The following is a 12,594-nucleotide window of genomic DNA, read 5'->3' as shown; positions in this document are numbered from 1 at the left end:
CCATCTATTGCCAATTTTGTTTCAGTGAATCAATTTTTCCACCATCTACCTTGATTTGTGTAACCTTGGAAAAATCATTGAATTTGATGGCTTGCCTTGAAAACTCATTTTCAAAGATGGTTTTATCCTTCATTGAATTTGTTTAAAAACTTGAATTTTGCCCAAATTTCCATGAATTTTTCCAGAGGAAATACATAAAGTTTAAATATTTTAAAAAAGTATCTTTTCAAATTAAAAATTTTCCTAAACAAACTAACAAGTAAAAGGGGATAAAATCAGCTGATCACAAGATCAAAAGACATAATATCTAGTAATTACCAGATGATCATAAGACAATACCAGTAATTACCAGATGGAAGAAGCCAATCAATTATGGGTGAAGGTCATTGTTACCGACTATGGGTGGCCTGCTTTTGAGATAAGAAAGAAAGCTATTGATCGGGGGGAGGGGGGGCCAAAGGTCAAGATCATTATAAATGAAAGAGAAAAAAATGGTTTTTGCATGATAACATTAGTTCTAGACTTTGTGCCTTGACTGAAGTATGGAAGAGGGCTGTTGATTTAGGTGTCAAAAGATAAAAATTTAAGATCATTGGATGCAATGGAAAATAGATTTTGCAGAATAACTGTTGTTCTAAAGATCCTTGACCAATCTGGGTCAGAGGTCATGGTATGGCAAGTCTGCTGAGAAGTAATGGTTTCTGCACATTAAATTTAGTTTAGAATGGCATACCTTAAAAATACAGGAACAAGAATCTTTCTCAGTTTTGCCGATTTTTGCAAGTTGTTTGATCGAATAGGCAACTTTTTGTTCTTCACCAGTGCACGTTCAATGATAAATTCGCAGGGTGGTGGTAGAGAGGACTGTAAGTCCTTTATGTGAAAATACTTGATGACATTGTCAAGCAATCAGGTATGAAAATATCTGGATGGACTTGCAGTGAAAGGCAAGGACCAAAAGTAGTTTGAAGGATTTTAGTGAAGAGCCAGCAGTATCCTGAAGACTTTATAGTGATGGACAGGTGGTATGCTGAGGACTTCATAGAAATGGACTAGCAGTATCCTGAGGGGTGTTTTAACGCAATTTTCTGAGAGGCTTTATAAGACCAGTATTATAGTTCAAGGGACACAATATTCCAAGGGTCATTATGGTGAAGGAACAGCAGAGGGACATTATAGTAAAAGATCACTGTTATACATTCATTTTTTCCTCCATCTTGCCATTCTGCGTGACACATATCTGAAAATAGCATATTTTATTTAGAACTACTTTGTAAACAATGTACATGTTTTAGCTTCTGGTTTATTAGATTTATTTGTGGATGAACTAAACAAGCCGTTTTTTTTTCCATTTGAAAGTAAAGATGATAAAAAACTTGAATGACAGAGTAATTTGAAGTACAATTCAATTCATTTCAAGAGTTCTTTAGGAGAAATATTCGTAACTTTTCACAAATAGAATGGTTCAGACTAGTGCTCTCTAGGCTCTATTAAAATGGCACAGAAAGTATAGTGATGCCAAGGGCTATCAAATATCTATCTTTTACAAGTCAGAAAAAACACAAAATTGAGGGGGAAAAAAATGCAACTGAAGGTTTTGGTAGGAAACTAAGAGCCAAGATGATGAAAAAGTTTTATTTCTGTTGGATAAATAGACTGTAACATCAGCTGCTTTCCCATTTAACTATTTTAATACATTGTAAGGCTAACAATATAAGCCATACAATCTGTGTGTGTGTGTGATCTGGATTTTTAACGTATCTTTAAAAACATTCAATCATACCGCTAAGATGTCTGCAGTGTGACATTTTATAGTGATGTCTAGCACTGAGGCATTATGCCGCAGATATGTAGCATCATGTCCCACCCAGTCACATTATCCAGACCTAACACTAACCTCTTTTGCTGAGTGCCAAGCGTGGCAGCTGTTAGTACCATTTTATTATTGCCATACACTGTAAGATTCAGGTCAAATCTGAAAATGCCCCAGGTCCTCGAAAACCTGATACACACCAAAAATTTTCCCTTAATTTTCACTACATTTTTAACTGAAATCACATTCTCCTTAATGCACTCAAAACAAAATGAATGTATATTCCACAGCATCTTTTTGATAATTTGAATTAAAAGAATTCATACTTTCCCCACATTATGATTCCAAACAATGACAGAACGGAGACGTGCTTGGTTGATTCAACTGCTCAAATCACATGTACATGGTCCAGAATTGACACAATAAACCCAATCCATCACCAGCGGATAAGTATAATTTTTTTTAGACGAATCAACAGAAAAACAAAAACCATCCATTCCAGACCAACTGGAAAGTTATTTCAATGTGCATTCATTCACAAGATGACTCTAAATTTCAATTTTAATCGAACCAAAACGAGATCCAATTTTTTAACTAATGAGGAGTGCGAGACCAAGTTCAAAGGTCACTGGGTGGTGCTATGTGTGCATTAATATTCCTGTGTACTGATGAATCTACGATTGTGTATTTATGTTGGAATACAGCATAAATCCAATAAATTTGCTTCTTGTAATGTGTTCTTTTTATTATTAAGCATAAGGTAGAAAAACAAAATGCATATATCATAAAAGGCTACTTCATTTCTATGGGAAAATGTGAACTCGTTTTTCAGAGTAATACTTCACTCACAATGTTGTGTAGTATTGCACAGAATAAACTTGTTCATATTTTCCCATACAGTGAACCTTTAATACTGTATCCAAATCCAAATATCAGGATTGGGTTCATACCAGATATTAAGCTGGTTGTATTATTGTCTGGTGCATTTACTTACAGGACTAGTATGAAATATGATTGCCACATGTAGTGTACATTGCTGTTGTTTTGGTTTTTTTTTTTTTTTTAAATTAAGATTACTTCATGAAGAGAAAACATGTTTTGTTTTTGTTAATTTTAACAGTATTTCTAATGCTCTACTGGCTATATCAGGGAATGGGCTTCAAGTGTCTTTCCCAAGCAGCTGGACCATCTCTGTTATTTGTGAGGCAAAAAAGTGGTTAACAGAAAGATTATTAATTTTGTTTGCCAGAAATCTCTTCACAAAAATTTGGACCAATTAGACTAGTTGCTTGCATTCATAAATTCTCAGATAAATCCTTATTTCCTGAATAACTGAGGTGATCTGAATGGCAGTAAAGATCTACAAAGGCAGCCAACTCGCCTGGACAGGTATCAGACAAAAAAAGATAACACAGTTAAAGATTATTTATTTAGATGAGAATTAATAGTAAGAAAGCAGTATAAAAAAACATGTCAATAGGCATGCACAAAAACATTTTTTATGCACATCCATATATCATATACTCTAGGTAAATCAGAAAAACTAGATCCGATTTCTTTTAAGAATATCTAACCTAAAGCAGTTTCTGTTATCTGAATATGAACCTAATACAGTACATACAACAAGTTTAAACACAGAAAAGTGAGCACTAGTTAAAAGTTATTTAAAATGTCAAGTACTAAATACTGGCTCTCATAGCTAGCTATATTAAAGATACAGTGCTAGTAACTACTAAGGGTTGTTCCATTTAAACATACATGGTACCAAAGGAAGGCAGTTTTTTATAAACAGGATAGTTTGACTGCACAGAGTTCATATTAAAATGAAAAGAAAATTCTATATTCACATTAAAAGTGCCTTTCCTAGGCCCCAGGTATGTTTTACTGGAACAGCCCTAAACTGATTTAAATAAAAATGACAAAATATATAAAAGCTACAAGGAACGCTTTCTTGTGGCAAACTGACCATTTTCAAGAAACATAATTTATAGTAAAGAACTATATCAAGGTACATTTAAAAACAAGTACCTCTGAGCAACTTGGGACTGCTTATTTCAAAAACAATTTTTACCCTGAAAAAGTAATTTTCAGATAGATAAATGCTCACTGGAGGTGTTATGATGTTAACATGGATATATCACTTTTACCAAGGCCATTAGAATGTAGCTCGGTGATATGCAATTTTCTTGATTGACATCTTGGATACACACATAAATAAAACTGCCTGCTGAATTTGGGTACCCAAACTGAAATAAAAGACCTGAGAGTGTTTACCTTGATGACAGCTGCTCAATAGATATATGCAAGATTTGACTGAGTCATCTTGGTCAGAAGGATACTTTTTGCATAATTCTGTCATGTGCTGTTGATTGCAATGTTATGAATAAAATGACTATCAAGGTTTATTTATATTTTGCATCTTCATCAATATTTGATGGGACAGCCACACCATTTGTCCAATACTAATAGGCTTTTATGCCAGGATGTTGGTCAGATTCTGTTGAAGCAGTTGTTTTCAAGAAGTCTATTGAAGGCTTTTCTGTTTTGTATTAGCAGCTACATTTAATGCTTGATCAGCTATATTTGTATAAACCTGAAAGCCATTTATGCGAGAATTTAGGCAAACTTTCTAGTTTTTTGGGGGAAAAGTTGAAAACAGCAGCTGTTGATAGACACATGATGGATGCAGATCCATACTGTGACAAAAGTCCCTAAAAGGAACTGATGTAGTACTTGCCAAAAAGAATTTCTACAACTTTAAGACTATTTCTTCCATTTAATTGCTGAGCATTGAAACTGTCTCTGATAATCTTCAGCAAGAGTTTAAATTTGCTGTTGTAGTAAACATATTGCATGTCAGACTGGCACTATGTTCATTATAAATAATTAGACAAAAAGCATGCAGTGAAAACCCCATGCTAACATGACTGTCCACTCAGAATAGCAATAAAAAAAATTCTCAAGCTGGCTGATGTTGTGGCCATATCTGACATCAGATCAGCACAATTTTCATTTAAGTCTTAACTAGACATCATAAGAAGTCTTTTGGAGTTTGAATAACAAGATTTTAGAGATAGTGGCTATATCAAATGTCAGATCAGCACCATATTCATTTAGGCCCAACTAGACATCAGGATGACTAGTAATAACAAGATTTGCAAGATAGCTGCTTTGGTGGCCATTTTTATGGTAAACTAAACCATGGAATGAATGTTTGTGAAGCTTCACAACAACCCTCTAAGTAGTTAAAGAGTAGTACTAACACATTTTTCTAATGGGCAGACAGTTGATCTATGGCAGACCATACCATAAGCTCTTCTTGTCTGTGACCAAAAATGGTGAAAATCTTCAGTATTGTAGCTTTAACTGACATTCAGTCTTAAGAATTGTTAGACTAATGCAATCTGCGATACTTATTATGTAGGTTGTTTCATTCCATTCACTGAAAGCACTAATTAGTACATTCTTTTACTTGGGGAAATTAATCTTTCATGCCTGGAAAAAAAAGGTACAGCAATTCTAAAACAAGTTAAACTAGGATCCGTGTTATATCCTAAAATATATAATGGAAACTAAATGATAATGCAGTATCTCAACATAATCACTGGTAAGTTGCTTAAAGATCAGTCGACTTCAATTAGTCATAAAACTGGACAAGCATACTGTTGTGGAAAACACTTTTTTCAATATAAAATTTCCTCCAAAATCATAAAATTTGTTTGGTAAAAGACATCAAACTATGGAAGACAAAAAAATTGTTCACAACTCTGGCAAGAAAAAAGCACTAAATATGTTTAACACAACCAATTCTTTTCTTTTAATAACTATCACATTTCTCAATACAGTTAAGTAAATTGGCTAACACAGAAAATGTAAACTAGCAATGTTCAATTCTTTAACCTATAGAGGAATGAAAATGAGTTTCTGTTCCTTGTATCAAACTGTATGTATCTCAATGAACTACATTATCTATAGCTCTATTTTCCCATTCAAACAGCAATTCCTAGCCTGAAAAGGAATAACCCCAAAGGAAATTACCAGCTTCTATACATACATGGAGACTAACAGAAGTGATTTCGAAAATGGTTTATTATATATTTAATATTTAAAGTAAAAAGATCAATATATATTTTTTATAGATTCCATCTTAAAAATCCCTAGAATAACACAATTATGATCTGACAACCATCAAATGGATGTGAGTTTTGATTTGCAGACCCTTGCCCAATAAGCTGCCTTCTAAATAAAAGCATTGTTTGGTGACAACTGGAGGAAGGGAAAAAGGTGATGCTAAATAATACTGGCAAAAGAAAGCTGATTTTATAAATTTTATAAAAAAAATCAGAAGAGTGGCAGATTCCCTGCCTCTCCTGACTGACTGTAGCTATCACAAATGTAAAATGAACAGTTTTACCATTTCATGTCCACTGACCTTAATCTTTTGTTCTATTGATCATGTAACCAATAGAGAAATGCCCTTCCTAAAACCATGAAATTGAGAATAGTAGGGTGCAGGAAACATAAGGAAAGTAGATTTATCATATTGAACCCAACATGACAATTTTAGCTCCTGTGGCATTGACCTTTTACCTCTTGGCTTAAAAGTCAATAGGCAGGTGCTTCAACCAATTAAAACAGGATCAAGGTAACTTATAAAATGGAAACAAAAAAATGTACAATGCTGGTTCCAGGAACCTTGCTCTTTCATCACTGAGGCTCTGAATCAAATGGAGTCACACCTGCACAAGTGTTGTCTACCAATGAAGTTTGATGAAAGACTTCTCTGACATATAGGAAAATCACATTTTCAGCTCCAGTGACCTAACAGCCCACAAATTCATAAGCCTCTGCCACAACCCATGGACAATGCATATGTAAGATATGAGAAATAAAAACCACAGTAAATACCCAAATTATGTTGAAGAGACGACCTTGTCTATGGACGGACATCAATATCCCTATATGCTCACACCTTTGGTTTGGAGGATTAAAAATAAAAATCAAGTCATATAATCCCATTCCAGATACATTACCAATCATACAAACCAGCTGAACATGAGATTTGATGTATATATTGTGCACCAAAGGATCTATTTAGGACCCATGTCAATTAAGTGTGCTTCAGTATCTGTGCAATCTTTTTAATAACTGCTAAATATATACATGTTTAATGTGGAAATCAGGAACTTTGTACCATGTACTGTTACATCAATTTGTTATTTAGTAAAAAGTGTTGCCAATGCATGAAAAAAGTGCAGGACAATGTATTTAATTTACATAAAGTTCCATGTATAACAACAACAACTGGCCATTGCCTGGAAGTTGAGCTTGACCCTGAACTTCAATGGGGGCATTTATTTGGCCAGAAAAAAAAAAGTAGAAAAACCTTCAACAATGATATTAGTCCTGGGTGTGGATGGAGATGTGGAAAGTAATTGCCTTGACAAGCTTTCAGTAAAGGCAGTCTTGATAATGAGTGTACAAATGAAGGAAATGGTGCTATCACTGCTTCATGAGATGAAAAGAAGTACCCTTAACCATCCCCTTTCAACAATCCACTACTGGAAACTACTCCGACCATCTAAAAAAAAAAATTATTTCTGTACAATCAGAGTAAGATTTCCCAGTCTGGAGTAATATTTATAACCCAAAAATTCAAATGAATCAGAAAATGTGAACTTACAGCAGAATACTTTTAGGTCCTTAACAGAACTGTCTGAAATACTTCCAACATATAACACTAAGACATACAAGTTCTATTTCAAAATAGACAAGTTATATAATTGCTATACAAGTGCAAAATTATTTAAAGACTATACTTATAAGTCTTTTGTACACTGCAATCTACCTGTCTAATTATAACAAAATCCTGTGGTTCAAAGGGGGAAAAAAACCTTATTGTATCCAACTGCATTCATTTTATCAAAATGTTCAATTAAAGAATTAAATTTTGTTACAAATAAATGACTTACTGTTGAAGAATACAAACAAATAAAAATGTACAAATCTTTACTTAGTACATGATCATTGATAGCCACATTCTCTCGAATAGATTGATTAGAAAAACCCTACTACAAATCTGTGCACAAATATGAATTGTCACATTCTGATCTATATCAACACCATTAGTTATTTCCCTTTAATAACGTAAATGATGACAAAGTGGCTAATTTAACACCTGTATTGATTTCAACAAATGATTTCATTTTCATTAACTGAGCATTTAACATATCCTGATTAGCTTATTATTTTTTTCTGTATTTTAAAAATGTCATAGATGTCAGAAGAGTGCAGGTCTAAATTTGTTGGTCTTGAATTCAGTTGCTGTATTCACACATTTTTATGAACAATGAAGCCAGGCCTAAATACAAAAAAATGTCTTCTGTACATTAATATAAAAAACATGTGCCTTATTGTAAATCACAAAACTTTCACAAATTTAACAAGGGAGATATATTTTCAAAAACATATTTTGCCAAAATTATTAACAATGTATTTGGCAGCAATTACTCCCTACATTTTTATATCTCTAACAGGATAAATATAATTTATTAGTAAAATTTTCTTGACACTAAAATATTATGATTGACAGTTTGTCAAATAAAGAAGCTTAACTCTGTAAATTGTGGACTTGTCACAGTAATTTTGTTTCATATACATGAGGTTTTGAATGGCATCAAAACTAATATACCTTTTCTATAGTATCCTTTCATAGTTTTATATATTTAGTCCTTCCCTAACAATGACAAAATGTGTGCAGAATAAATATGGTACATGGTAAATCTGGTACATGGTTATCTTTGTTCCAAAATGATTGATCACATAGAAGCCAATATAAATAACATGTGATAAAGCAGGTTTTCCCATTGGTTTTCCCATCAGTGATTCACTAATGGCCCACCTGTATAATTTTGAAATATGTACAGAGATAGGTGGGAAAGTAAGACCAACTTTCTGAAGAAATATTTTAAAATTTGCTTCTCCAGTAGTTTATACAATCTATAAATAAAATAAAAAATGAATAAATCTTGTAACATAAATATCCATCATTAATGAATATACTAACTACAATTTACCATATATACTCACTTATCAAGTCACGTCCAACTGCAAGCAACAATGATCGTGACTGATCATTACACAATGGACAGGACCATGGTATATGCTGTTTGTCCTAATGAATAGTCCTAACAAATTGTTTAGACCCAGATTTGCTGGCAAATGATGGGATGGCAGATCTGGGTCTATGCAGTTTGCATTTCGACTTGTGCGTATAAATGGTAATATTTTCTCAAGACTTATAAACATAGTCAGTACTTGATAACTGTCAGTGTTATGGATTCCTGTATGATCAAAAGTATTTCAAAACTTAAACATTCTTCATCAAGTATAAATTAATATAGAGATATCGGTAGCTCTAGGCTACAAGTCAAAAACAAACTGATATCAGCAGCTCTTGGCTACATGTCAAAAACATAAATGAGAAATGATTGTCTGATTAACATAACAAACTGTTACATATCCAACTGCATCTGCAGTACCTATCATACATCACTCTACATGAATATTCTGCCATTGTTCTGTTACACATTTTGCCTCAAATCCTCTTGGTGAAATTCTTCTGTACACTAAGACTTTGACCCTCTTGAAGATTTCGAAGATTTTCCACTGGAATCACGTCCTGTTTTCTCAGAACCTGGAAAGACCATCCCACCAGCTCCCAATTTTCCATCAAAAACATAAGGAATTGATGGGCTGCTCTTTGACCTTTTCAGATCTGCAATATTAAAAGAGAAAATGTGGATGACTTTTCAACAGTAAAGCTAAAAAGCTTCCCTTTTTTCTCAATAAGTAATAGCTAATCTTGCATGTAAACTCCTATGAATATTAACAAAAATGAATCCCATTTTCTGTTATGCCATCTCCACCTGTATGATGACAATACACAAATTGACAAAGAAACTGAATAAAATACACTCATAACCAACTGCATGATTTTGTGTCTAACATCACCATCTTTAACTTGCTCTTGCAAACACTGATAAGGAGCTGAAATAGAGAATGACAACTACACTTGATTCAATCACCACATCATTTTAAAAAACTATCCCAAGCAATGGGTTTAGTAACAGATGGTGACTGGCAATTACTGAAAATTGTACTTTAGAAACTTCCATCACTTTTATAAGTAAACCTGCAAAGACCACTGGAACTGCTGGCTGGCATCACACTAATCTTTGCCGGTAAACATGCATACTTCTTCTTTATCTATAATGAAGTCCAAGGAATATGATAATGTAGCTTCTTATATATGGATCTCATTATGTAACTAGAACTGTATTCATAGAAAAAAATATGCCCCACCCTACTCCTTTTGTACAACCCTAAGTAAAATGTGCATGAAAAGCTGACATGAATGGAAACTGTAACAAAAGTTGTTGTTGTTGTTATAGGGTTTAACGCCATTTTTCAGCACATGATAAGCTATACATGGCGGCCAGTATTAATGGTGGAGGAAGAACCTGGAAAAATCCCGGAAAGAACCACTGACTCACGAGAAGCTACTGGCAAGCTTTCTCACTTGCCCACATTGGCCGAACTGGAGACTCGAACCCACGCAGACAGAGGTGTAACCAAAGTTACTATGGTGTGAAAAATATATCTTAGTTACCTAATTTTGGTAAGGTGTCACTGTGCTCACAAAGATGCGTTCACAAAGTTATTTGCCTTTGTAACCAACAATGCCTGAAAAATTAAGTCCAATGTAAAACTTGTGTCACTTAAGCATGAAATGTAGACAACAGTGACCTACATTTTGGAAGAACTGCTAGACTCAACAATACCTCTATTACCAGGTTGCAAGACTCTGTGGCATATAATGGCTAAAAGACTGATGTGAACACAGAACTAAACTAATGTCAATGAAGGATTAAAATTGGTTGCAGTAACAGGGTTATTGTACTTATAAAAACATTGACACACACAAAGCTCCACAATTTTGTTGACAGTAATAGTAGAAATCCCTATGTAAATGTAACCAAAATCACCAAAGCATGAAAAAGGTCACAATTACCTACTTTTGGAAAGATAATCTTGTACTGACCAATATTTACCCACACATCAAGTTGCATGACTGTGACCTGTAATTCCTGAGACTGACCTAAATGCAAAAAATGACAAGCACAAAATGTACCATACAGTGATCTAATTTGGGGTAGGTGATGTTGCACTCACCTAGATGCATACGTTCCAAACTACATGTCTCTGGAGGTAAACATTGCCTGCGAAGCTGACTCAACAAAAAAGTTCACCAATGTTGCTTAAGCATGCAAATTAAGTCAGTGACCTACTTCTGATTCATATGATTGGTGCTCATCAACACATTAAAATTACCTACTTTCTTTAATATGATGTTGTCCTGACCAAGGCACACATACATACCAGGTTGAATGACTAATTAATAATGACTGAGAAAGTGACGTACATGCAAAAGCTTAATGAGAGTCACACAAGTGCAAAATAAATGAGTCATGTGGTACAGATTAAGTGGCATGTCTCTGGGACAAACAATGCTCAAGACACTAACCCAAATGCAAAGCTTTAGCAAAGTTGTTGGAGTGTGAAACTTACGTCACAATGACCTACTTTTGGTTGATATGTGTGGTACTTGCCAAAATATATCTGCATACATAGCTGTATGTTTCTGGAACTTATCAATCATGAGAAACTACCCTGACACAAAACATAACCACAGCAAAATGGACAAAGGTAACACTAAATGCCATATGCCACAGCAGAGCATACAAGTTTCATTTTTTACAGGAAATAAAAGCATGCTAATTAAATGCAATTTTGTGCTATCAGTTTTGCTATATGTGGTTGATTCTTTGGTTAACTCTGAACTATGTTTCTTAATGAGATCCTGCTAAACATAATGAAACTTGTATGATACATATTTTCCCCTCAAAGGCACTATCTTTTCTTTCCAAATGGCATTTCCCACAAAGCCACCACATTTTCCTTCCAAGAGAATTTCTGCACAAAGCCACAACCTTTTCTTTCCAAAGGAATTTCCCCACAAAGCCACAACTTTTTCCTTCCAACAGAATTTTCTTAAAAATCCACAACCTTTTCTTTCTAAATATAATTACCCCCACCAAAAGCCACAACCTTTTCTTTCCGAATGGAATTTCCCCACAAAGCTACATTTTCTTTCCAAATGGAATTTCCTTATATAAAAAAATACCCTTTTCTTTCCAAATGGAATTACCCCTCAAAAGCCACAACCTTTTCCTTTCAAATGGAATTTCTCCAAAAAGCCACAACCTGTTTGTTTCAAAAGGAATTTCCCCTCTAAAGCAGAATCTATTCTTTCCAGATGGAATTTCCCCCCAGAGGCATGTTTTCTTTCCAATTAATTTTATAAACATACTAACCTTTGGGCTGCAGATGACGTCGCCTGTAGGAGTCCCTGCTGTGATGACCTTCAGCTTCTTTCCTTGGGGATGGGCCTTCAGGGCTGGGACTTCTGGCTCGATGGTGAAAAGATGGAGCTGTTTGAATAAATAAAAGAATTAATCCACTGGAAAGGAAGGAAAATAAATCCAGCTTTCCTCATATTAAGGCAGACAAAAACGGCATTGTCTAAGTATATGCTCTTCAATGCTTTGCATGCAAACAGAAAAGCAACAAATGACTTGAGATAAAGTGCAAAAGGTGAACAATCCTGGTAGTGCGTTTTGTAAAATAACTGTCTAAAGTAAAATGAAGATAATACACAC

The 12,594-nt window shown here is 34.2% G+C and overlaps 1 protein-coding gene across 1 annotated transcript in view; it reads right to left on the bottom strand.

Moving 5' to 3' along the window:
• Positions 1 to 3,223: 3,223 nt before the first annotated feature.
• The window catches only part of LOC149803808 (uncharacterized), a 151,283-nt gene continuing 141,912 nt past the window's right edge, over positions 3,224 to 12,594 (bottom strand). The window contains exons 21-22 of the mRNA XM_089953619.1: positions 12,250 to 12,366; positions 3,224 to 9,590 (exon numbers count right to left, since the gene is read on the bottom strand). Coding sequence (XP_089809745.1) covers positions 9,442 to 9,590; positions 12,250 to 12,366 — 266 coding nt within the window. The 3' untranslated portion in view covers positions 3,224 to 9,441. The remainder of the gene's footprint in view (positions 9,591 to 12,249; positions 12,367 to 12,594) is intronic.

Source organism: Sinohyriopsis cumingii, chromosome 3 (assembly GCF_028554795.1).
Source record: "Sinohyriopsis cumingii isolate HCF-2022 chromosome 3, ASM2855479v2, whole genome shotgun sequence".
Lineage (NCBI taxonomy): Eukaryota > Metazoa > Mollusca > Bivalvia > Unionida > Unionidae > Sinohyriopsis > Sinohyriopsis cumingii.
This window is presented reverse-complemented; position numbering and strand designations above follow the sequence as displayed.